Source organism: Balaenoptera physalus (genome assembly GCF_965194825.1).
Source record: "Balaenoptera physalus genome assembly, chromosome: 9".
Lineage (NCBI taxonomy): Eukaryota > Metazoa > Chordata > Mammalia > Artiodactyla > Balaenopteridae > Balaenoptera > Balaenoptera physalus.
In genome coordinates this window covers 30595461-30620445 of record NC_138888.1, presented here as the reverse complement: position 1 = coordinate 30620445, position 24985 = coordinate 30595461, and the positions used below count along the sequence as shown (strand labels likewise).

The window sequence follows — 24985 nt, the reverse complement described above, 5'->3', positions numbered from 1 at the left end:
ACTAAAAGAGAACATTTAATGCCAGATTGACTGCATAGTTTCATCAATATGACTTTCTGGTTTCCTAACTCCAATAGATCTCCAATAATATGGTGGCTTCACTATCATTTCATCAGCAATGCTTCTCTAAGAATATCTAGTGGAGTCTTGGGGAGCCAGGCTAGCTGGATATTCTTACTAGGTAAACATTTTGTTCAAGGTTCAATTAATGGTGGAAAATCAAGGTGGAGGGAGGGTGTTGGAATATGTATAAGTTTGCTAGGGCTGCCATAATAAAGTACCACAGACAGGCTTAAACAACAGAAATTTATTTTCTCATTCTGGAGGCTAGAAGTGTCAGCATGATTGATTTCTTCTGAGGGCCTCTCTCCTTGCCTTGTAGATAGCCATCTTCTTCTGTGTCTTCACATGGTCTCCCCTCTGTGCATGTCTGTGTCCTAATCTGCTTTTCTTATAAGAACACCAGTCATATTGGATTAGGGTCCAACCTAATGACCTCATTTTACTTCTTTAAAACCCTATCTCCAAATACAGTCACATTCTCAGGTATGGAGTTAGGACTTCAGTGTATGAATTTCAGGGACACATAAGTCAGCTCATAAGAGAACTGAAATGTATTGTTTAGGAAAATAACTAACATATTACATAAATAAAATCGTTGGGAGTCTTAAGCAGAACAGAGTAAAAGATACGTGTTATAATAAAAGTGGTAATGAATTCAGACTTATTGTAGGTGATAAGGCTCAGAAATTGTATAAGAAATAAGAGCAGAAGAGTTAATCATGGAGAATCTCTCCATGGAGACTGGAGGTGAGGATCATTGAGGGCATCTTGGAATGGGTTGCCACAGTGAGAGAGAGTGTGTGTGTGTGTGTGTGTGTGTGTGTGTGTGTGTGTGTGTTACATCATCATGAAGTTGATAACGTAAATTATATCATTAAATGAGGAAGGGTCAAAAGTTTCTCTCTGGACCATTTACATTTGTCAAGGTATAAATAGATAGCTTATTTTTTTAAAGTGTATTTGAGCATTGGTCTTTCTTAGAATTGGGTTGTTTGTATCAAATGAGCATCACAAATATTTTATGCAGAAGAAAGAAAAATTACAGTTAAAAAGCACATCAAAACTATCATTAAAAACATATATGCATTAAAGAAATCCAGAGTGAAAAAGTAATCAGAGCTGGGTATGGATGTAGTAAATAACATTTTTTAAAGTGAATTCACTGCTGCAATGTTAAATTTTAAGAAAAATCATTCTAAGACAAACAAGCAAAGTTGTCACAGAGAAAAATATCAGATAGTATATTAATATAAGTAGTTCTTAGTTGATCTCCAGGAAAAATTTGAAAATAAAAACTAACAATTTTTTTCAAAAATTTTAGAACATACCAATGCAACAAAAGACTATGATGTGGTATCTTATAATGATTAGATATTAATCATGTTTATAAAAATTATATTCACTTGTTTGGGGTATTAGTCTAATAGGCATATTTGGTCAAAAATTATTAAAGGTAATCCTTTTGTGGTGTTAATATAACAGAAAGCAAATTGGAATATTTTATTTCTCCTTGGGTGGAAGAATTACAAGAAAGACACTTAAGGACTATTTGCCTATTGATTTGTATTAAAGGTTTTCAATACTATAATCCATTGTTATTTAATACTTTAGAGCAGGAGACAGCAATGTTTTTCTGTAAATGTAGTAAATACTTTCACCCTTTTTAGCCATGTGGTCTCTATCACATCTACTCCATTCCACAATTGTAGCATGAAAACAACCATCAAAAATACTAAACAAATAAACATGACTGTGTTCAATAAAACTTTAGGTATGGAGACTAAATTTTGAATTTCAAATAATTTTCATGTGTCACAAAATGTCTTCTTTTTATTTTCTTTTTCAAACCTTTATAAACATAAAAACCTTTCTTAGCTCATACAAAAACAGAATAACAGGCCACGTTTGATAAATGTCTATTTTTGAGCCACCCTATTAGCTTGCTTACAGGTTGACAAGATAGGCAAAGCACTAAATAGGCAGGAAATCACCACTGAAAAGCACATAAAAAACATTAAGGCTCTTGAGCAGATTCCTAGATGTAAGCCCAGCTGCCTTCTGGGATACCTTAGTGCTAGATATCAAGCCACATCCAACTGGCTGATGTTGAGTTCATTGATTTTCTAACTGAAATATGCAGAGTGGCTGAACTGTTGGAAAATATATGCACTTTGTACAATCAGAGGTGATATAATTTTAGCAATAAATACATCACTGTTGGTTTTTCTGTGATAGTCCTATATCATTGAAATAGCTAACATATATAGAGTGCTTTCCATGAGCTGGGAATTTGTCTAAGCACTTTAACTGCAGTAACTTATTTAATTCTCACCAAAGAAACCTAACAGGTGGGTATAATTGTTGTTCTCATTTTACAGATTTTACCTTTCAAAATTCTTTCACTATTTATCTGGTTTATATTGTCATGTGTGTGTGTGTGTGTGTGTGTGTGTGTGTGTGTGTGTGTGTGCGTGTGTGTATTTGTCTAAACAGAAGGAAAAGTGTATTAGTAATTCACTGATATGATAGACCATGGCCACTATTATCAACATCCCAGACCCATTCTTCTTTTCACATCCACTTAAATGATCTGAAGTAAAAGAGAGAAAATGTAAATATTCTACCAACCTAATGAGTACACAATAGGTATTACAACTATGAGCATTACTCTCAGTACCTGTGCCATGGGGTCTGAGAAAGCATTTGGTGAACTATCCTTCTCATATAACCTTCCAAACAGAGTTACTGTCAAGATAGGTCCAGATAGTGGCTTCTGGCTGCACAAGCGTCCGTCACTTGACACCTATTTAAAACACAGGGAAGTTGACTGAGAATAACTTTCAGTTATACAACCCCACAACATACTCTTAAAATTCAGTACAACTGGATGAAGAACAGTAAAAATAATGGCCAGATTCTATTCCATCTGAAATATGTGAAATGGTACAGAGTATAAGAAAAATTGGAGCTATGGAATTGGCACTGATTCATTTATTATTGAAATGCCCATAATCTATATCTTATAATTTACTCTGAGTGAGCATCTGATGAGTTAATAAACATAAAACAATGGATATGAGAATAAATAAGAGAGAAATCTTGTTCTCTCCGACAAGAAAAAGACTCCTCCAAAGGGTCAGGCGGGCTTGACTAAGGGGGTTTTGGGCTGAGCCTCTATCATCCCTGACACTCACTCACCACAGCCTTCCTACCTGCCCATTGTCCCCAACTCCCCATAGCAACTGTTTGGACGAGGAAAGGGGAGTGAGAGTGGAACCTGCAGGAAAAGTCAGTAGGAGAATGTGGCTGGACAGAGCACTTGCGCAGTAATAAATTATTTCTTCCATATTAACAAAAAAAAAAGGTTTTGCTTTCTTGCCAATTCAGCGACTGTCTAATTCTCTCTCAGCTTTTCCTTCTTCCCTTTTCTCTGATGGTCACACGGTGCCCTAGGCCATCCCTCCCCAGTGATACAAAGAGGCTTCCTCTGGTGGGACTGGTCCTGAAACTCTTCTTGAGTCTTCTTTCTACCTGACAGACCTTAAACACCCCAGCCCACTCCCTGAAGTCCCCACAATAAGATATATTTCTTTATTCTCAAGGACACGCTCATTTTTCTCTAAGGGAATTTTAGACAAGAGATCCCATGTCCTCAGTGTCCTTGGTGAGCCCTAAGGACAATTTTACCCTTTCCAAATGAAGATTTTCATGATATCTGTAAGTACTTGGGCAGCTCTTCTACTCAAAAGATGCTTCCTCTTACATAAAATGAGTTGGCAATATTAAGCAAAAAATCGTACCTGAAATTCTCCAGGTGCAAGCTGAATTTCACTCAGCAGCACCTCAGGGAAGACATACTGGGTTTCAAAAGTGCCACTGAGGGAGAACATTTCAAACCTGGTGGAAGCAGTTTCAACTGAATCACCACAAGTGTGTAAGTCCGTTGTTTTACACTTCAACAGAGTACAAATCTAGGAACGTAAAAACAAAACAATAAGTCTTAGGAAAGCCAGTTGGAACATTCTCTTGACCTAGAAAAAAGTGCCTATGCCCCTTTGTTTATAATGTTTTTTATAGTATTACTTCCTCATTAGATTAATCTGGTTTGTTGTTGAATACTATTGCAACTAGTGATAAAAATAAAGGACTTCAGACCCTAGTGCTTTCTGCAGTTCACTGTAAACAGATTAAACCACGTAAAGAAATAATCAGATCCTTGGTCTACAGTCATGAACAATTATACCCTAATTGTTTTCAAGTTAGCCATGCTTTTAATAATCAAAAGTGTTTGATTATTTTTAAAAAGTTTAGACACTAGTTTAATTTCTACCTTAGTGCCTATTTCTAACAATGAAGGAACTTTAAATTTGTATTGAGTCCTAGAGTTGATCTAGAGACAACTCTTGTGATCTGGAAAAGTCACATATTTTATACCTGAGCAGGATAATGATAACAGCTCTCGTTATCCTACGTAGTTATACTATACTACACTACACTACATAGCTATTTGCATGTAAATTTAAGTGTATGAATCACCTCACCTTGCAGATGCAAAGTCCCCAAAAGGAAGATCCATCTTCATTTAACTCCATCTGTACTGCGTCTTCAAAGCTTTACTCCAAGCCACCTTTATTTCTTGCCTGACTAAACCAATAGCCCCTAACTGGTCTCCCTGCTTCCACTTTTGAAGTTGGAGAGCAAGCGTTTTAGGGCAAGTGTGTCAAGATGGGATACAAATAACTTTCAGATAAAGGTAGAATGAACACATGCTTCAATTTTGTTCCCTTGCAATCCTACTAAAAACAACTTTATTATTATTATTATTATTATTTTTGGAAGATCTAAACCCACAAGGTTAGGAGAACAGGAGGATAGATTATGGCACAAGTTTAGAAGTTGGGGTGTTGATGCAAAAATGGTAACTGAGGAAGCAACCCAAGTGTCCGTCAACAGACTATTGGATTAAGAAGATGAGGTACATATATACAATGGAATATTACTAAGCCATAAAAAAGAATGAAATACTACCATTTGCAGCAATGTGGATGGACCTAGAAAATACTATATTTAGTGAAATAAGTCAGACAGAGAATGTGGAATCTAAAAAATGATACAAATGAATGTGTATAAAAAAAAAAAGAAACAGACTCATAGATATAGAAAACAAACTTGTGGTTACCAAAGGGAAGAAGGAAGGTGCGAGGGACAAATTAAGGGTATGGGATTAACAGATACACATTACTATACATAAAATAGATAAGCAACAAAGGTATACTGTAGAGCACAGGGAATTATACCTATTATCTTGTAACAACCTATAATGGAATATAATCTGCAAAAATACTGAATCACTACATCGTACACCTGAAACTAACACTATATTATAAATCAACTAAATTTCAATGTAAAAAATGGTAACTGATTTAACAGACCTAAGAAAACCAAGTTCTGAACTAGCTGTGGGGAAAGCTAAGAATCAACCTATCTACCCTGCAGAATACTCAAAAGTTTCCATCCCTGGAAGCACTAGGTACCTCAGGAGCTGGGAGTAAATTGGGGTGCTTGAAGAAAGGAAAATTTGTGGGAAGTTGTTAAGAATGCCTCAAATACTGAGTCCCCACCCATGGATGGGCAACTACCCTTTCCCTGTTCCAGTAAAATATGGAATATTTATTTCCAGAGAGGGTAAAGCAGACGACGCTTAGATGGAGGTTTTGAAAGACATATTTGAAGGGGATTCCTTGAATGAATCAAACTGAATGGTAAAACCATCTCCCTCCACCCTGCAAGGTCATTTCCCTCACTTGACTCTCTAAATGCTGTCAAAAAGGCATTTACCCTTCAGGGATAGGGTTGCCAGATAAATTACAGGACAGGCGTCCCCGTTAAATCTGAAGTTCAGATAAACTAAAAAAACTAAAACCAGTTTTTAGTATAAATATGTCCCAACTATTGCATGGACATACTTATTTTTTTTTTAATTTGCTATTTATCTGAACTTTGAATTTACCTGGGCATCCTGTGTTTTTATTTGTTAAATGATTCAGGAAGGGAAATAGAAGAATTTTGAAACCTGGAAAACCTAATCATCCCAAAGGAAAGTCTCTAAAGACACTTGCCTCAGGGATTCCCCTAATCAAAAGCCCAGCTAGACCGTCCCTCGGTGAAGCTTAAAACTGGCAAGTATCACCCACATGCTCAGAACTTTTAGTCAGTTTCGGTAACCCTACGAAGTCACCAGATCCATGAAGAAAGCTTCTAAATTTAGAATTTTAAATTCGAAAACCTGTCTGGCACCAGTGGCTTAGCTAGGGGATCACTGGCCAGCAATAATAACAGAGGACTTCGTTTCACTTGACAGCACTAACCAACCTCCCAACACCAAGAAGAGACCTACCGCCGATCCCCTCAAGTGGAGCCAAGACTTTGGGGCAGGCAGAGAAGCAGACAAGACTGAGAGGGAAGGATGGAAAAGAGAGAGGAAGAGCTGAGAGATTGCTATCTTGTCTTACAACCAGCTTTTTAAACTTAAAAATAGATCACAAAATAATAAAAAAAATCACAATTTTTTAATTTTAAAAATATGGCAATATAATACCATATATATACACCACGTATATAATGCAATATATGTCAGTATGCTGCATAATATATGATAATATTTATATGGCAATAAATATTCTTCTACAACATAATTTTTTAAACTAATTTCCAATCATTGGACATTTTCTACCTGTGTTTTTTATACCATTTTTTTCCCCTTTCTTCTAGCACCTCAGAGCACTGGTAAGGAATATTGATTCCGCTGATATTTTCATCCTTTCCTTTCTTGTTGCTCTTTCCCTTAGGCCTATAAAGATAATCATGCTTCTCTCATCTATTGGGAGAACAAAAAACAAAAAAAGCATGGGCCTCTCTGTCTAGCTTCTACCTTGTTTCCTTTCTTCCTGTATCAGACAAGATTTTTGCAGAAGAAATATTCACTCGCTCTTTCAATATCTCACTTCCCTTTGACTTTTCAACCCACTGTAATCTGTCTTTCACTCTATCATTATGAGCCCAGGAGATTTCACCAAAATTATACTCATTCATTCAATAATGGTAAACGTATTGCACAAATACACTTCACAATTTCCTCCTTCTGAGAGTCTCTGCTTCCTTTCCTTCCATGAGAGTTCTCTTTAAGTTCTCCTTTATTTCTCAAACATATTTGCATGTTCCTATTCTTCTGTTTATTTCCTGCCCAAACACAGGAGTTTCAAAAGCTTCCACTTTTAGCTCACTGTTCTTCACTGTTTTAGTCTGCTTTTGCAATTCACTCTTGTGGGTTTACCACCACCTTTTTCCTGCTGGTTCTCAAAACAATATTTCTAAATCTCGTATCTCCCTAAAGTATCAGACCCATATATTCAACAGCCTACTGGATGGCTCCAACTGAATGTCCCCAAAGTAATTAAAAACCAGCACATCCAAAGCTGAATTGAACGTCTTCCCCACTCCCATCCAATTTGCTCCTCCTCTTGAATCCTGATCTGTCAAAGCATCACATTTCATCCAGCCACTCTTGCCAGAAACCTGGTACATTCTAGACCCTTCATTCTGCTTTCCTGTTCCATGTCAAATTAGCTACTAATGGGGCTTCCCTGGTGGCCCAGTGGTTGAGAATCTGCCTGCCAAGGCAGGGGACACGGGTTCGAGCCCTGGTCTGGGAAGATCCCACATGCCGCGGAGCAACTAGGCCCGTGAGCCACAACTACTGAGCCTGCGCGTCTGGAGCCTGTGCCCCGCAACAAGAGAGGCCGCGGCAGTGAAAGGCCCGCGCACCGCGATGAAGAGTGGTCCCCGCTTGCCACAGCTAGAGAAAGCCCTCGCACAGAAACGAAGACCCAACACAGCCAAAAAAATAAAATAAAATAAAAAAATTAGCTACTAAGTTTAGTTTTCTAAATATTTCTTGACTCCATACCCTGCTTTTATTCCTACAAACATAATCTTGGTTCAGGTCCTAATAGGACTATTTTAATAATCTAACTAGTCATTTTGTCCTATGTTCCATGATCCGTAGTGCAACCAAAACAATCTACTCAAAAACAGATGTGATCACATCATTCCCCTGCTGAACACCTTCCAACAGAAACCCATCACTGATGGAATGAAGTCCACAGCTTAGGAATGAGAGGTAAGATCCTGCAGGATGTGATCCTGCCTCTACGCTCATCTTCCACCCATCCTTGCTTCTTATGCTACATTTTAGTGACAGTCAGCTGCTTGCTTGTCCCTGCATACCCTGCTTTTTGACATATCCACCCCCTTGCTCAGGCTCTTAACTCCACCTAGAATTCCCTCCCACTTTTTTTCACCTGGATAAAATAGCATAAGTTCAAGCAGCATGTCTTCAGAAACTTCCCTGGATCCCCAAATTAGGCTAAGTGCAGCTCCTTAGTATTTCTACAGCAAAATATGCCTTTGTTCTATCACATGCCAACCTGTACTGAAATTTTGTTCATCTGTCTTTCTCCCCTATTAAATTCCTCAAGAGGAGGGTCCATACTTATTCATCTTCATCACATTAGCACCAAATATATGCCTGATATGTATTTGGCACTCGATAAATGTTTGCCAAAATGAACAAGCTTTGGTAGAGGTGCTTATCATACAGCAAACAAAATGCTACACAGTGGGCATAGGTTCCAGCACTCAAAAGCCTTTCAGTCTCAAACAAGTATGTACATAATTTGACATGATATGTCTTTGAAAAAGTTAAACATAGGATATTTGGGAGTATATAAAGGAGTTACCTAGCCCAGCTGGGGAGTGGGAGTGTCAGAGAAGACACCTTGGTGAAGATAACACCTGCAAAGCACTATGAGTGTTGAGTAGTTGGGGACCATCAAAGATTAAAACAAAAAACAAAAAAAAACCTGTTCAAACATCCAGAGGTTCTACAGATGCTGACACACTGTAGATGGGAAATGTCTCAATATGATAGAAGCCCAGTGTACATGGGGGTAGAAATGAGAGATGAGGACAGAGAGTAGCAAAAAGCACATGTTAAGACTTCCTGAGTCCTTTATGTTAAGGAATTTGATTTGCCAATTAGAAAACAGTGAGGAATTTTAAGCAAGTGTGGGAAATAATCAGAAATGGTGTTGCATGATTTTTGTAATTACAGTGTACAGAATGCACTGGATGGAACTGAAACTATCAATGGAAAGCCCTCTTAGGAGGATGCTGCAATAATCTGGGTGAGATAGGATGGGGGCCACATCAAGGAAAAGAAGAGCAGAATGAGAGAAACATGGAAGCAGCTTGTTCTTGAGGGTTCCATCTCAACTGGCTATAATAGCTCCCCCTTTATGTTGAGGGCTGTGAGACGTCTGAATCTTTGCAGCTATTCTACCGTACATCACAGAGGTCAGCTCTATATGTCTCCGGGACATACTCAGTCTGAAGCTTCTTATAAAACAAGATAGGCATTAGTGACCGTAAATGGGAAATGCCTTAATAAGTTCAGGCAGGAAATATTAGAGGTTAATTATTCATTAAAATTATCTGTAATTTGATTAATATATCATTTTAAACACTGGGACTGCAAGTAAATGTTCTGCCTTTTCCCAACCAGTTTAAAATTGGGCTGACATCTAAGATTGCAAGTTTTAGCAAGTAAAAATTCAGGATACCCAATAAATTGGAATTTCAAATAAACAACCAATTTTCAGTATACACATGTCCCCCAAAGTGGGACATACTTATAATAAAAGTAATTCATTGTTTATCTGAAATTCAAATTTAACTGGGTGTCCTGTGTTTTATCCAGTAATTCCCCTGCCACCAAAACAATCATTACCTGTAAATAATAGCTCCCTTCCACAGTATGTAGTCCATCAAATGCCCCTAGTACATAAACTTCATCTGATCTCTTCTCAGACATCCTGTAACTTAGATGACAGCAGAGATCTTTCTGACAAACTGTGTAATTTCCTGCGACTCCTTTGAGTTCCAAGAAGGTGAACTCGTCAAAAAAGATGGTGCCCTTAAATTCCTGGTTTCCCATTGAGGGGGCTTCTATACCACTGGCATAGGAAGTCCAATTCACTACTGCTGTGGGGTGTGGGTGGGAGGCCAGTTGTGAGAGGAGGAGTTTTCCCTCCTCTGTCTTCATATCATAATGAAATGCTCTTGGAGAATCAGGTGCGTAGATGCCACTTCCTGGAAATTGGAAATGACATTTAAAACAGTAAAGCAAAAAGAGGTTGCATAGTTGTTATTGTTATTCTAAACTCATATTAACATTTTACTTTCTCTAAGTTATATATTTCATTAATTTCAGTAAAATATGTTGATAAGGACAGAGAGGTGAGATGAAATCCATTAGAGTATGTCACCAAGAAGCCAAGAAGAGAGAGTTTCACGTAAGAAGTAGTGAATTTTGAAAAAAACAAAAAAAGTATACATTCAAGTTGGATAAATCAATTTATGAAACAATTTAGGTTGAGATTGATTCTACAGCGTGTCACCAGCTAGATGTGCAACCATTAAGAGTTGGAAAACATTGTATTAAGGAGTACATGTTACCTAGAAAGAACATGATTTTTTTTTCCTTTTTTGATTACATCAAAATCTTAAAGATGACATGTTACCTGTCATTTTCTTTGAGGGGTAATGTAGATTGGATGCAAGGAAGTTGACTCCCATACCCATAGCCCAAGCTGAGTGGAATTCAATAGCTGACAAATGTGGCAAAACATTCATCCAAGCTGTCGGGAAGAGTATGGTGTCCACGTGGAAATCTTTCACCAGAGTCACAGCAGGATCATGGAAGAGAATATCAAAGCACGTGAAAATGCCAAATTTTCCAAAGGTGGTGTTGAAAGTCACGACCTCAGGTTCCTTGGGAGCATTGAACTCATCTTCACCCAAGAAAAGATTTTGCTGCAATAAACAGAAGATGATGGTCGGGGGAAATCTCTTTTAAGAAGTTGGCCCAGATATCACTGCATCTAAAAAAGTGCAAGCTCACATCTATTAAACAGTGCCAATCTCATCTACCACCACTGTCTCTGCAGGGAAAGAGCATTAGAAAATCAAAGATCACTATGCTGATAGGATTACTATGCCTTTGGTTTAATTTCCACATTTGATAGATCTGTAGAAGGGAATCCTTATCTATTAAGACCTTCTCAATTATTAGAGACATAGGAGTGAAACAGATAACTTCTATTTGCCAAGAACACATAACAATTTTCTGTGGACAAAGAACTTTCTTTCCTCCTTTCTCTTTAAAACCAAGTCTATCTGGTAAGGAGTTTTTCATTCTAGCCTTGACCCTTTGCCAGGGCATGTCATTAAAAGGACAAAGTCCAAAAGGCAACATTTTATTTCAAAACAGGTAGCTTCTACTGATTATCACATACTCCTAATGACACGTTCCTGTGTTCCTAAATGTACAGGAAACCTCCCTTTTCTAGGACCTTACCACAAATAATCATTACTTTCTATGCTTTGTCTCTCCTCTGCTTTTAAAGTAAGCTTGTTATTATCAACAATGGTGATTTTTTTCCCTTCTTGTCCACTTTATTTTGGTAAGCAATTCAGTAGTTGAATTATTTGCAGATGAATTCTACCTTATGGTAGCGGGCCACCAGTTTCCCCTCAGAATCAAACACCACATCAGTGTTGTATTGGTAACGACCATCAGGGGGACAGTGAGGGTCACTGGTATTGCATGGCTTCTTGTCCCCAATATTTGCCACGATGTAGATGGAGTTGTCCTTGGCCAGACAGCTGAGCCTTTCTTGCACTGGGGTGCGGCCAAATCTGGTATGTGTTCATTGGAAGAGGAAAAAAAATCAAACTTAGCGTTTAATTAAATTCAGAATGATAATTGCCTGAACTTATGTGATATACACAAAAATAAATTCTAAATAGCATAGATAGAAGGGAAGGATTAAAACAAGAAGAGACTTCAGAGGAAGTCCATGCTTGTGGGAATTTGGTTCTAGGAAACTATTCTAGGATAAGACTCCAGGCCATGTATATTCTTATGGCATTTATCATCATCTATAATCATATATTCATTTATGTGCTCATCTTGTATGTCACATCTTATAGATATCTGGGGGCAAAGACACACATCTCCTGTTCACCGAACACATGCTTGAAAGAAAAAAGGTATTAAAAAATATTTTGAATGAAAGAACAACATTTTGGAAGTAGGATGATTGTGGAAAGATGGCAGAGTAGGAAGCGCCAGGAATCCACCTCTCTACGTAGATAAAACTTGCCCTACAAGAATCTAGCTGACATAATTATTTTGGAAATCTGGAGTCTATTCAAAGACATGAAACTTCGAGGGAAATGCTTGGAAGGTAAATTGCAGTCAGGTTGAGTCAATTTAAGCTCTTAGCTCAGCAGGGGCTATCCATGCCCCAGCCTCCAAAATCCACCCCACTGCAGGCAGCCATGCAGGTGTTCTTGGAGCAACTTGCTCCAAGTTTGTAGGAGCAAGGTGGGCCCTAAGGACCCTGTCTTCCAAATATCAGGGGTCTGGTTCTGATCACTGATAACTGCTCTGTTCATGGAGGTACACACAGAGACAGGCCATTATTACATATACTGTTGCAAGTACTTCCCCCACTGGCTGAAATGACTTCTAGGGGATTTAAAGCACCAGTACCTTCTTTTTTACCCCTTTTTGGAGCCAGACATTAAAGGACTAGGACATGGAAAAGCAACAACTATACAGAATTTAGAAGATCACTGCATATGCCCGGGGAAAGTCATAGACTAAGAAAAGACCTGAGAAGACTTTAAGCTTACTCCCAGCATGGAGACAGCCTACAACAATCAAAACAAACAAACAAAAGACATAAAACCCTGGAGAAGGGGGAGAATTTGATTTCCAGAGTTATCACATTATAAGATTCAGATGCCCACTTATCAATAAAAAATCATAAGGAATACAAACAAACAAGAAAATATGACCCATTCAATGGGAAAAAAATAAACCAATAAAAACTATCCTGGAGAAAGACCATATGGCATACCTACTGGACAAAGACTTTAAGACAACTGTCTTAAAGATGTTCAAAGAACTAAAGAAAGACATGGAGAAAGTCAAGGTAATGATGTATGAACAAAATGGAAATATCAATAAAGAGGTAGAAACCCCACCCCCCCCAACCAAATTCTGGGGCTGAAAATTACAGTAACTGAAACAGAAAATTTACAAAAGAGATTCAAAGACAGACTCAGACAGGCAATGATCTCTAAAAAGGATGAACTCAAAGAGACCCATATTAAGACACATAATCAAACTTTCAAAAGACAAAGACAAAATCATAATTTTGAAAGCAGCAAGAGAGAAATGATTTATAATATACAAAGGATCTCCAATAAGATTATCAGCAGTTTTTAATCAGACAATTTGGAGGCCAGGAAACAATGGGCTGATATATTTAAAGTGTTGAAAGAAAAATACTGTCAAATAAAAACCCTGTCTCTGGCAAAACCGTCCTTCAAAAGTGAGGGAGAAATTAAGATATTCTATGTTAATATTAGACCAGATAGACTTTAAATCAAAAAAGGTTATGAGAAACAAAGGACATTGTATGTTAATATTAATGTCCAGAATACAAAGGGAACTCTTAAAAATCAACGACAGCTACAAAAACCTGATTCAAAAATGGGCAAAAGACAAAGCCAAAAAAATAAAATTAATTAATTAATTAATTAATTAATTAAAAAAAAAAAACAAAGGGAATTCTCTGGTGGTCCAGTGGTAAAGAATCTGCCTTTCAATGCAGGGGATGCAAGATCAATCCCTGGTTACCACAACTAAGACCCAACGCAGCCAAAAAAATTAAATAAATAAATAGGCAAAAGTCTTGAACAAAATTTTCTCCAAAGAAGATACACAAATGGCCAATAAGCACATGAAAATATGCTCAACTTCATTGATTATAGGGAAATGCTAATCAAAACCATGACAAGATACCTCAAACCCATTAAGATAGCAGCTATTAAAAAAAAGTAGAAGAACAACTGCTGGTGAGGATTTGAAGAAACTGGAACACTTGAGCACTGTTGATGAGAATGTAAATGGTGCAGCCACTGTGGAAACCAGTCTAGCAATTCCTCAAAAAATTAAAAATAGAACTACCATATGATCCAGCAATTACACGTTTGTGTATATATCCAAAAAATTGAAAGCAGGGTCTCAAAGACATGTTTGTACACCCACATTTATAGCAGCATTATTCACAATAGTTAAAAGGTAGAAGAAACCCAAATATCCATCGATGGATAAATGGACAAGCAAAATGTTGTACTGTATACATAAAATAGAGTATTATTCATACTTAAAAGGAAAGGAAGTTCTGAACATGCTACATTGTAGATGAACCTTAAGAGCATTATGCTAACTGAAATAAGCCAATCACAAAAAGATAAATAAGGTACAATTCCACTTATATGAAGTAGCTAGAGTGGTTAATCATAGAGAAAGAAAGTCGAATGATGGTTGCCAAGGGCTGAGGGGAGGGGGAAGTCGGGAGTTATTGTGTTTTTTCCCCAGTTGCATTGAGATAGAAGTGGTATATAACACTGTATAAGTTTAAGATGTAAAATGTGATGATTTGATACATGTATATATTGAGAAGTGCTTACCACAATGTGATTATCCTTCACCTCACAGAATTACAATTTTATTGTTGTTATGGTGAGAACATTTAAAATCTACTCCCAAAGCAACTTTCAAATATACAATACAGTATTGTTAACTATAGTCACCATGCTGTACATTAGGTCTGAGAACTTACTATAAGAAAATTTGGTGTCATCTGCTGGCAATATAAGCAAAACCATAGCAATCATCCACAAAACATATCATTGAAAAAGACCAACAAGGATAGGAAACTGCATGTTAAAAAATTATTATCTCAGTGCAATTATATAAAAAATGACCATTTGATAGTTTTCCCCCCTTGTGTGCTTCAAGTCATATCTGAAATGCAGATATAAATACAATACACTGGACCACTTGAAGCATATTTATCCCATGTCTTTTCAAATCACCTGAAGTGGTAGAATGGGCACTTACACGTCTTACACTTACACTTACACGTGCCTTACATGTCTCAACAAATGACCCAATTTCGTTCCTTTTTATGGCTGAGTAATATTCCATTGTATATATGTGCCACATCTTCTTTATCCATTCATCGGTCGATGGACACTTAGGTTGCTTCCATGTCCTGGCTATTGGAAATAGAGCTGCAATGAACGTTGCGGTACATGACACTTTTTGAATTATGGTTTTCTCAGGGTGTATGCCCAGTAGTGGGATTGCTCGTTCTTATGGTAGTTCTATTTTTACTTTTTTAAGGGATCTCCATACTGTTCTCCAGGGTGGCTGTATCAATTTATATTCCTACCAACGGTGCAAGAGGGTTCCCTTTTCTCCACACCCTCTCCAGCATTTGTTGTTTGTAGATTTTCTGATGATGCCCATTCTAACTGGTGTGAGGTGATATCTCATTGCAGTTTTGATTTGCATTTCTCTAATAATTAGTGATGTTGAGCAGCTTTTCATGTGCTTCTTGGCCATCTGTATGTCTTCTTTGGAGAAATGTCTATTTAGGTCTTCTGCCCATTTTTTGATTGGGTTGTTTGTTTTTTTAATATTGAGCTGCACGAGCTGTTTATATATTTTGGAGATTAATCCTTTGTCCGTTGATTCGTTTGCAAATATTTTCTCCCATTCTGAGGGTTGTCTTTTGGTCTTGTTTATGGTTTCCTTTGCTGTGCAAAAGATTCTAAGTTTCATTAGGTCCCATTTGTTTATTTTTGTTTTTATTTCCATTACTCTAGGAGGTGGCTCAAAAAAGATCTTGCTGTGATTTATGTCAAAGAGTGTTCTTCCTATGTTTTCCTCTAAGAGTTTTACAGTGTCCGGTCTTACATTTAGGTCTCGAATCCATTTTGAGTTTATTTTTGTGTATGGTGTTAGGGAGTGTTCTAATTTCATTCTTTTACATGTAGCTGTCCAGTTTTCCCAGCACCACTTATTGAAGAGACTGTCTTTTCTCCATTGTATATCCTTGCCTCCTTTGTCATAGATTAGTTGACCATAGGTGTGTGGGTTTATCTCTGGGCTTTCTATCTTGTTCCATTGATCTATGTTTCTGTTTTTTTTTTTTTAAAAGGGAACACTATTTATTTATTTATTTATTTAGGCTGTGTTGGGTCTTCGTTTCTGTGGGAGGGCTTTCTCTAGTTGCGGCAGTCGGGGGCCACTCTTCATTGCGGTGCACAGGCCTCTCACTGTCTTGGCCTCTCTTGTTGCGGAGCACAAGCTCCAGACGCGCAGGCTCAGTAATTGTGGCTCACTGGCCCAGCCACTCCACGGCAGGTGGGATCTTCCCAGACCAGGGTTTGAACCCGTGTCCCCTGCATTGGCAGGCAGATTCTCAACCACTGTGCCACCAGGGAAGCCCTATGTTTCTGTTTTTGTTTCAGTACCATATTGTCTTGATTACTGTAGCTTTGTAGTATAGTCTGAAGTCAGGGAGTCTGATTCCTCCAGCTCCGTTGCTTTCCCTCAAGACTGCTTTGGCTATTCGGGGTCTTTTGTGTCTCCATACAAATTTTAAGATTTTTTGTTCTAGTTCTGTAAAAAATGTCATTGGTAATTTGATAGGGATTGCATTGAATCTGTAGATTGTTTTTGGTAGTATAGTCATTTTCACAATATTGATTCTTCCAATCCAAGAACATGGTATATCTCTCCATCTGTTGGTACCATCTTTAATTTCTTTCATCAGTGTCTTATAGTTTTCTGCATACAGGTCTTTTGTCTCCCTAGGTAGGTTTATTCCTAGGTGTTTTATTCTTTTTGTTGCAATGGTAAATGGGAGTGTTTCCATAATTTCTCTTTCAGATTTTTCATCATTAGTGTATAGGAATGCAAGAGATTTCTGTGCATTAATTTTGTATCCTGCAACTTTACCATATTCATTAATTAGCTCTAGCAGTTTTCTGGTGGCAGTTTTAGGATTCTCTATGTATAGTATCATGTCATCCGCAAACAGTGACAGTTTTACTTCCTCTTTTCCAATTTGTATTCCTTTTATTTCTTTTTCTTCTCTGATTGCCGTGGCTAGGACTTCCAGAACTATGTTGAATAATAGTGGTGAGAGTGGGCAACCTTGTCTCGTTCCTGATCTTAGAGGAAATGCTTTCAGTTTTTCACCATTGAGAATGATGTTTGCTGTGGGTTTGTCATATATGGCCTTTATTATGTTGAGGTAGGTTCCCTCTATGCCCACTTTCTGGAGAGTTTTTATCATAAATGGGTGTTGAATTTTGTCAAAAGCTTTTTCTGCATCTATTGAGATGATCATATGGTTTTTATTCTTCAATTTGTTAATATGGTGTATCACATTGATTGATTTGCGTATATTGAAGAATCCTTGCATCCCTGGGATAAATCCCACTTGATCGTGGTGTATGATCCTTTTAATGTGTTGTTGGATTCTGTTTGCTAGTATTTTGTTGAGGATTTTTGCATCTATATTCATCAGTGATATTGGTCTGTAATTTTCTTTTTTTGTAGTGTCTTTGTCTGGTTTTGGTATCAGGGTGATGGTGGCCTCATAGAATGAGTTTGGGAGTGTTCCTTCCTCTGCAATTTTTTGGAAGAGTTTGAGAAGGATGGGTGTTAGCTCTTCTCTAAATGTTTGATAGAATTCACCTGTGAAGCCATCTGGTCCTGGACTTTTGTTTGTTGGAAGATTTTTAATCACAGTTTCAATTTCATTACTTGTGATTGGTCTGTTCATATTTTCTGTTTCTTCCTGATTCAGTCTTGGAAGGTTATACCTTTCTAAGAATTTGTCCATTTCTTCCACGTTGTCCATTTTATTGGCATAAAGTTGCTTATAGTAGTCTCTTAGGATGTTTTGTATTTCTGCAGTGTCTGTTGTAACTTCTCCTTTTTCATTTCTGATTTTATTGATTTGAGTCCTCTCCCTCTTTTTCTTGATGAGTCTGGCTAATGGCTTATCAATTTTGTTTATCTTCTAAAAGAACCAACTTTTAGTTTTATTGATCTTTGCTATTGTTTTCTTTGTTTCTATCTCATTTATTTCTGCTCTGATCTTTATGATTTCTTTCCTTCTGCTAACTTTGGGTTTTGTTTGCTCTTCTTTCTCTAGTTTCTTTAGGTGTAAGGTTAGATTGTTTACTTGAGATTTTTCTTGTTTCTTTAGGTAGGCTTGTATAGCTATAAACTTCCCTCTTAGAACCGCTTTTGCTGCATCCCATAGGTTTTGGGTCGTCGTGTTTTCATTGTCATTTGTCTCTAGGTATTTTTTTATTTCCTCTTTGATTTCTTCAGTGATCTTTTGGTTATTTAGTAATGTATTGTTTAGCCTCCATGTGTTTGTCTTTTTTACGTTTTTTTCCCTGTAATTCATTTCTAATCTCATAGCATTGTGGTCAGAAAAGATGCTTGGTATGATTTCAATTTTCTTAAATTTACTGAGGCTTGATTTGTGACCCAAGATGTGATCTATCCTGGAGAATGTTCCGTGCGCACTTGAGAAGAACGTGTAATCTGCTGTTTTTGGATGGAATGTCCTATATATATCAATTAAATCTATCTGGTCTATTGTGTCATTTAAAGCTTCTGTTTCCTTATTTATTTTCATTTTGGATGATCTGTCCATTGGTGTAAGTGAAGTGTTAAAGTCCCCCACTATTATTGTGTTACTGTCGATTTCCTCTTTTATAGCTGTTAGCAGTTGCCTTATGTATTGAGGTGCTCCTATGTTGGGTGTATATATATTTATAATTGTTATATCTTCTTCTTGGATTGATCCCTTGATCATTATGTAGTGTCCTTCCTTGTCTCTTGTAACATTCTTGATTTTAAAGTCTATTTTATCTGATATGAGTATTGTTACTCCAGCTTTCTTTTGATTTCCATTTGCATGGAATATCTTTTTCCATCCCTTCACTTTTAGTCTGTATGTGTCCCTAGGTCTGAACTGGGTCTCTTGTAGACAGCATATATATGGGTCTTGTTTTTGTATCCATTCAGCAAGCCTGTGTCTTTTGATTGGAGCATTTAATCCATTCACGTTTAAGGTAATTATCGATATGTATGTTCCTATGACCATTTTCTTAATTGTTTTGGGTTTGTTTTTGTAGGTCCTTTTCCCCACTTAGAGAAGTTCCTTTAGCATTTGTTGTAGAGCTGGTTTGGTGGTGCTGAATTCTCTTAGCGTTTGCTTGTCTGTAAAACTTTTGATTTCTCCATCGAATCTGAATGAGATCCTTGCTGGGTAGAGTAATCTTGGTTGTAGGTTCTTCCCTTTCATCACTTTAAGTATATCATGCTGCTCCCTTCTGGCTTGTAGAGTTTCTCCTGAGAAATCAGCAGTTAACCTTATGGGAGTTCCCTTGTATATTATTTGTTGTTTTTCCCTTGCTGCTTTCAATAATATTTCTTTGTCTTTAATTTTTGCCAGTTTGATTACTATGTGTCTCGGCATGTTTCTCCTTGGGTTTATACTGTATGGGACTCACTGTGCTTCCTGGACTTGGGTGGCTATTTCCTTTCCCATGTTAGGGAAGTTTTCGACTATAATCTCTTCAAATATTTTCTCTGGTCCTTTCTCTCTCTCTTCTCCTTCTGGGACCCCTATAATGCGAATGTTGTTGCATTTAATGTTGTCCCAGAGATCTCTTAGGCTGTCTTCATTTCTTTCCATTCTTTTTTCTTTATTCTGTTCCTCAGCAGTGAATTCCACCATCCTGTCTTCCAGGTCACTTATCCATTCTTCTGCCTCAGTTATTCTGCTATTGATTCCTTCTAGTGTAGTTTTCATTTCAGTTAATGTATTGTTCATCTCTGTTTGTTTGTTCTTTAATTCTTCTAGGTCTTTGTTAAACATTTCTTACATCTTCTCGATCTTTGCCTCCATTCTTTTTCCTCGGTCCTGGATCATCTTCACTATCATTATTCTGAATTCTTTTTCTGGAAGGTTGCGTATCTCCACTTCATTTAGTTTTTTTCTGGTGTTTTATCTTGTTCCTTCATCCGGTACATAGCCCTCTGCCTTTTCATTTTGTCTATCTTTCTGTGAATGTGGTTTTTGTTCCACAGGCTGCAGGATTGTAGTTCTTGCTTCTGCTGTCTTCCCTCTGGTGGGTGAGGCTATCTAAGAGGCTCGTGCAAGTTTCCTGATGGGAGGGACTGGTGGTGGGTAGAGCTGACTGTTGCTTTGGGGGGCAGAGCTCAGTAAAACTTTAATCCTCTTGACTGTTGATGGGTTGGGCTGGGTTCCCTCCCTGTTGGTTGTTTGGCCTGAGGCGACCCAACACTGGAGCCTACCTGGGCCCTTTCATGGGGCTAATGATGGACTCTGGGAGGGCTCACGCCAAGGAGTACTTCCGAGAACTTCTGCTGCCAGTGTCCTTGTCCTCACAGTGAGCCACAGCCACCCCCTGCCTCTGCAGGAAATCCTCCAACACTAGGAGGTAGGTCTGGTTCAGTCTCCTATGGGATCACTGCTCCTTCCCCTGGGTCCTGATGCTCACACTACTTTGTGTGTGCCCTCCACGAATGGAGTCTCTGTTTCCCACAGTCCTGTCAAAGTCCTGCAATCAAATCCCACTAGCCTTCAAAGACTGATCCTCTAGGAATTCCTCCTCCCGTTGCTGGACCTCCACGTTGGGAAGCCTAACGTGGGGCTCAGAACCTTCACTCCAGTGGGTGGACTTCTGTGATATAAGTGTTCTCCAGTCTGTGAGTCACCCACCCAGCAGTTATGGGATTTGATTTTTCTGTGATTGCGCCCCTCCTACCATCTCATTGTGGCTTCTCCTGTCTTTGGATGTGGGGTATCTTTTTTGGTGAGTTCCAGTGTCTTCCTGTCGATAATTGTCCAGCAGCTAGTTGTGATTCTGGTGTTCTCACAAGAGGGAGTGAGAGCATGTCCTTCTACTCTGCCATGTTGGTTCCTCCCTCTCCTACCAGACTTCTTGAAATGGAACAAATGGAACACGCTGGTGGGGATTTTCAGAAGGCCTTAGGAAATTTGGCTCTAGGGAAAGGTCATTCAGAAACAAATGAAGTCAATTCAAAATGGAAGTCATAACAGTGCTTGCCCTTTAGAATCTGAAGCTCTGGTATAAGACATGGTTAAATAAGAAAAAATTATGATGTAATGAAATATAAGGTAGATGATTAAGATAAATAATATTGAACTTTGTCAAAATCAAGGTGTCTCTATAAGCAGATACAGTTGTTTGTGTGGTTTTGAGAGCAGTTCCAAAAGAAGAACTCCTACAATTTTAGCAATAATACACTTGGAAAGAAGTGAGCTAACTGACGTGATTCTCTAAAACGTTTGTACACAGTTTGTATTGTTTTGCTTATATTAAAAATAATAGTGCTACTTTTATCAGACTTCATATTTCTTATTCTAGACTTGATGTAAACCACTTACACAGTTCTGCTATATCACCTCTTAGGTTATCACCTTAAGCTTTAAGAATTTCGTATATATTAACCTCATCCAGCTATCTTATTCATGTGAAAGGAAAAATTTTAATCTTAAACTGACATGTGACTCTGTTTCACTATTTTCTCACATAGTTTTAAAAGTACAGACCTACATAGGGAAACAATTTTCTGTTCACTGGCAAGGAGTCAGAAGAGGTGAGTTTGGATATGGTTCTTCCTCTAGCCAACCACCGTGTGGCCCTAAGTTATGCTATCCTCTCCAGATCATTCCCCCAGTGGAAATTCACATTGAATTTGATCATTTCTATGTTACGTTACAGCACTGACTTTTGTGATATCATAATTCATATTCACTTTCCTAATACACATATCTGTAGGAGATGAAAAATTATAAAACTATCTTGAAACTTAGAGTCAATAGTAAATCTTATACAGTGATCTTTTACAAAGTTTTCCCAGGTAAAGTAAGTTCATGTTCATGGTTAAATTTTCCACAATATGTTTCTTTACCTGTTGGGATTATTACAAGGGATCCAGTTCACTTGAGGGTCTGGGATATCCTCCAAGTATGGGTAGATAGATTCCCTGCTGAAGTTAAAGCCATAAATACCATCTTCTGGAGTCACAATAATATGTGCACCCTGTTAAAAATGGAGCTGAATCAAAATATTTCTCAAATAAGCAAACAGTCAAAAACGGGGCCTGCAAGAGGACCTGAGTGGCTGAAGAACAAACATTCGGGGTTTTTTTTCCACCTTATTCTTTTGCTTTCTATATTTTTATAATTTATTTTCTTTGCCCAACCACTTTCATTTTCTAATCCCACAGTAATCATTTCTATGTAACTTTTTCATCCTTTCATAGCTGTTAATATTTTTCCAGGCTATTCTCAGGCTTGCCACTCACTGTGGTTGTTAACTATAAACCTAACTCTTCCCTGGATAAACCCTCTCCCTGACCTTTGGCCAATTATTTTGCCTGAATGTGTCAGGATTGATTTATCACTCTCTCCTCCGCCCAATCTTTCCTGCCTCATACCCTGCAAATGTGATTCCTGCTTCTCAGAAAGGAGCTCTGACACAGTTACCTGAAGGGTGCCAGGCCTAGAGGTACAACGTGAGCTCACCTGGGCGCCTTCAGTAGGAAGACCATCCTGGAAGCTGCTGTGTGGCCTTTAAGGAAATAGTTGGACTAAGGTGAAAAAGAACCTCAGAATTCTTAATAACCTTCTAATTAATTAATTAATTAATTAGGTTGCTCTGGGTCTTAGTTGCGGCAGGCAGGCTCCTTAGTTGCAGCTTGCCGGCTCCTTAGTTGTGGCATGCGAACTCTTAGTTGCGGCATGCATGTGGGATCTAGTTCCCTGACCAGGGATCAAACCCAGGCCCCCTGCATTGGGAGCTCGGAGTCTTAACCACTGCACTACCAGGGAAGTCCCCTTAATAACCTTTTTAAATCTTTGCATGTAGAAGAATGTATGTTGATAGATATATGTCATATGTATATATCCATGACTTTCATCAGACTTTATATATCCCTTGTTTACCTGATCTACGAATAGCTTATTTCAACTATATTCGTCCAAACCACACACTTAAACTTAACCCTTCATTCAACTCAAGGACTTACTATGCATTAACATATGTACTTTTGTCTTGTAATTAGAATGAAGTATGAAGTATATAATACACACTGTATATAATACACAATGCAATTTACGTTTAATCGTCTTGGTGTTATGAAGTAACCTAAAAACCTGCAAACTCTTAAGAGCACAGAAGTACACCAAGGCCACAAACACTCTAAGAATAGCAACTGATCCCTCACCCATCCGTCCTTCACCCTCCATCTGTAGCAGAAAAGAGCAACAAAATTGTTGAATTTACAGCAAGTTCCTCAAAGTTTTGTCGCCACTTAATAACCAGCCGTTCTTTTCAAAATGTTGCTCTCACTACAAGGGAAGCATGTAATAGTGCCTTTGCTCTAATAACTAGGAGCAGGGGGGACTCTGTAAAAGAAGGTCTTGGCTACCCTGACACATATGTCATTCAAAAGTGTAATTGACCCTGACAGGGATTCTGTCTCCTAAGACCCCACCCTTTTCTCTACGTAGAAGCCAGCACACTTGAGAAACGGTACCTGCTTTGATGCTGATGTGATTGCTCCCTCCAAAAGATCCAGATTTTGGTTTATTAATAGCAAGGCCTCTTCATGGGACACCGGTATCAGGGTGGCATTAGGCAATATCACTGCATGCTCATAAACAGCTGCAGTAAACGTATGCAGAGAGCTGGCTTTTAAGACACAGAAAAACAAAATTGCCACATGATCCAGCAACTGAGACATAGTCATGCTGAAGTCCAACGATTGCTGAAAAGCAGAGCAAGCTCTGATATTTACAGGGAGAAAACACAAGCAATCACGTGGTTCCCAGAACTTAGTACTTTAAAAATAAATTACAAAAGCTAAGTTTAAGAAAGCCTTGTGGTTTTACATCATAGATGTAGATGTAATCAGATTTTATGTAACAAATGACCTTCTTTTTGCAAGAGTTTTTGAGGATCAAATAAGAAAATGCATGTGTGTTTTCCTTTGCTGGGGTTGTCATAACAAAGTGCCACACACTGGGCGGCTTAAACAACAGAAATGTATTCTCTGTCATTTCTGGAGGCTAGAAGTTTCAGAGGAAGGGGGTCAGCAGAATTGGTTCCTCCTGAGGGCTGTGAGGGAAAGATCTGTTCACGCCTCTTTCCCGGTGTTTTGCTGTCTTCTCCCTGTGTGTCTTCACCCGGTATTCTCCCTGTGTGCATACCTGAGTCCCAATTTCCTCTCTTTACAAGGACACGTGTTAATGGATTTAGTGCCCACCCTACTCCAGTAAGACGTCATCTTAACGAATTACATCTGAAATGATATTATTTCCAAATAAGGTCACTTTCTGGGGTACAGGGGGTTAGGACTTAAACACATGGATTTTTGGAATTCATACATTTGAGAACTTCAGCACCTAGTAGTCTATGTAAATAATTTGAAAAATAAATAACTTTTCAATTTTGAAATTATTATTAATATCATCATGCGAATATTTGAGCTTCATACTTTGTTCACTTTGGTTTGCACAAAATGGCAAAGAGTCAGAACAAAGGGGAATAGAAAAGGGCTACTCATTGTCCATTCCTATGTAACAGATCGCCCCCCAAAAGCAGTGGCTTCTAACAGCAGACGTGTATGATCTCACATTTTCTGTGGGTCAGGAATCCTGGGGCAGCTTGGCTGGGTTCCTCTGGCCCAGGGTCTCTTTCACAAGTCTGCAAAGGCTGCAGTTACCTCAAAACTTGACTGGGGAAAGATTCACTTCTCAGCTCCAGGCTCACACAGCTGATGGCAGGC

General features: G+C 38.2%; 1 protein-coding gene across 4 annotated transcripts; it reads right to left on the bottom strand.

Annotated features, from left to right (window-relative positions):
- Nucleotides 1–292: 292 nt before the first annotated feature.
- VNN1 (vanin 1) lies at nt 293–24041 on the bottom strand. 4 transcript variants are annotated; one of them, XM_082474759.1, is made up of 8 exons: nt 23735–24041; nt 22106–22236; nt 11688–11880; nt 10704–10995; nt 9911–10272; nt 3864–4034; nt 2741–2866; nt 293–2653 (listed from the first exon to the last, which is right to left on the bottom strand). In XM_082474759.1, the coding sequence occupies exons 1-8, from the start codon at nt 23945–23947 to the stop codon at nt 2645–2647; spliced, it is 1497 nt and encodes a 498-aa protein (XP_082330885.1). In that variant the 5' UTR covers nt 23948–24041; the 3' UTR covers nt 293–2644. The 4 variants fall into 4 exon arrangements, with proteins under 4 accessions (XP_082330885.1, XP_082330886.1, XP_082330884.1 ...); XM_082474760.1 differs by adding an exon at nt 22722–22767 and having other exon boundaries at nt 293–2866; nt 22106–22183; nt 23735–23814; XM_082474758.1 differs by having other exon boundaries at nt 293–2866.
- Nucleotides 24042–24985: the final 944 nt, after the last annotated feature.

What these genes read in the sequence shown, in the direction of transcription:
- VNN1 (XM_082474758.1), bottom strand. Translation starts at nt 23,947, where the DNA reads ATGACTATGTCTCAGTTGCTGGATCATGTGGCAATTTTGTTTTTCTGT. An exon ending in TGGTGGCCCGCTACCATAAG is followed by an intron (nt 10,996 to 11,687) that starts GTAGAATTCATC and finishes TGTTTATTGCAG; the next exon opens with CAAAATCTTTTCTTGGGTGA. An exon ending in AAGGGAGCTATTATTTACAG is followed by an intron (nt 4,035 to 9,910) that starts GTAATGATTGTT and finishes TTACGTTCCTAG; the next exon opens with ATTTGTACTCTGTTGAAGTG.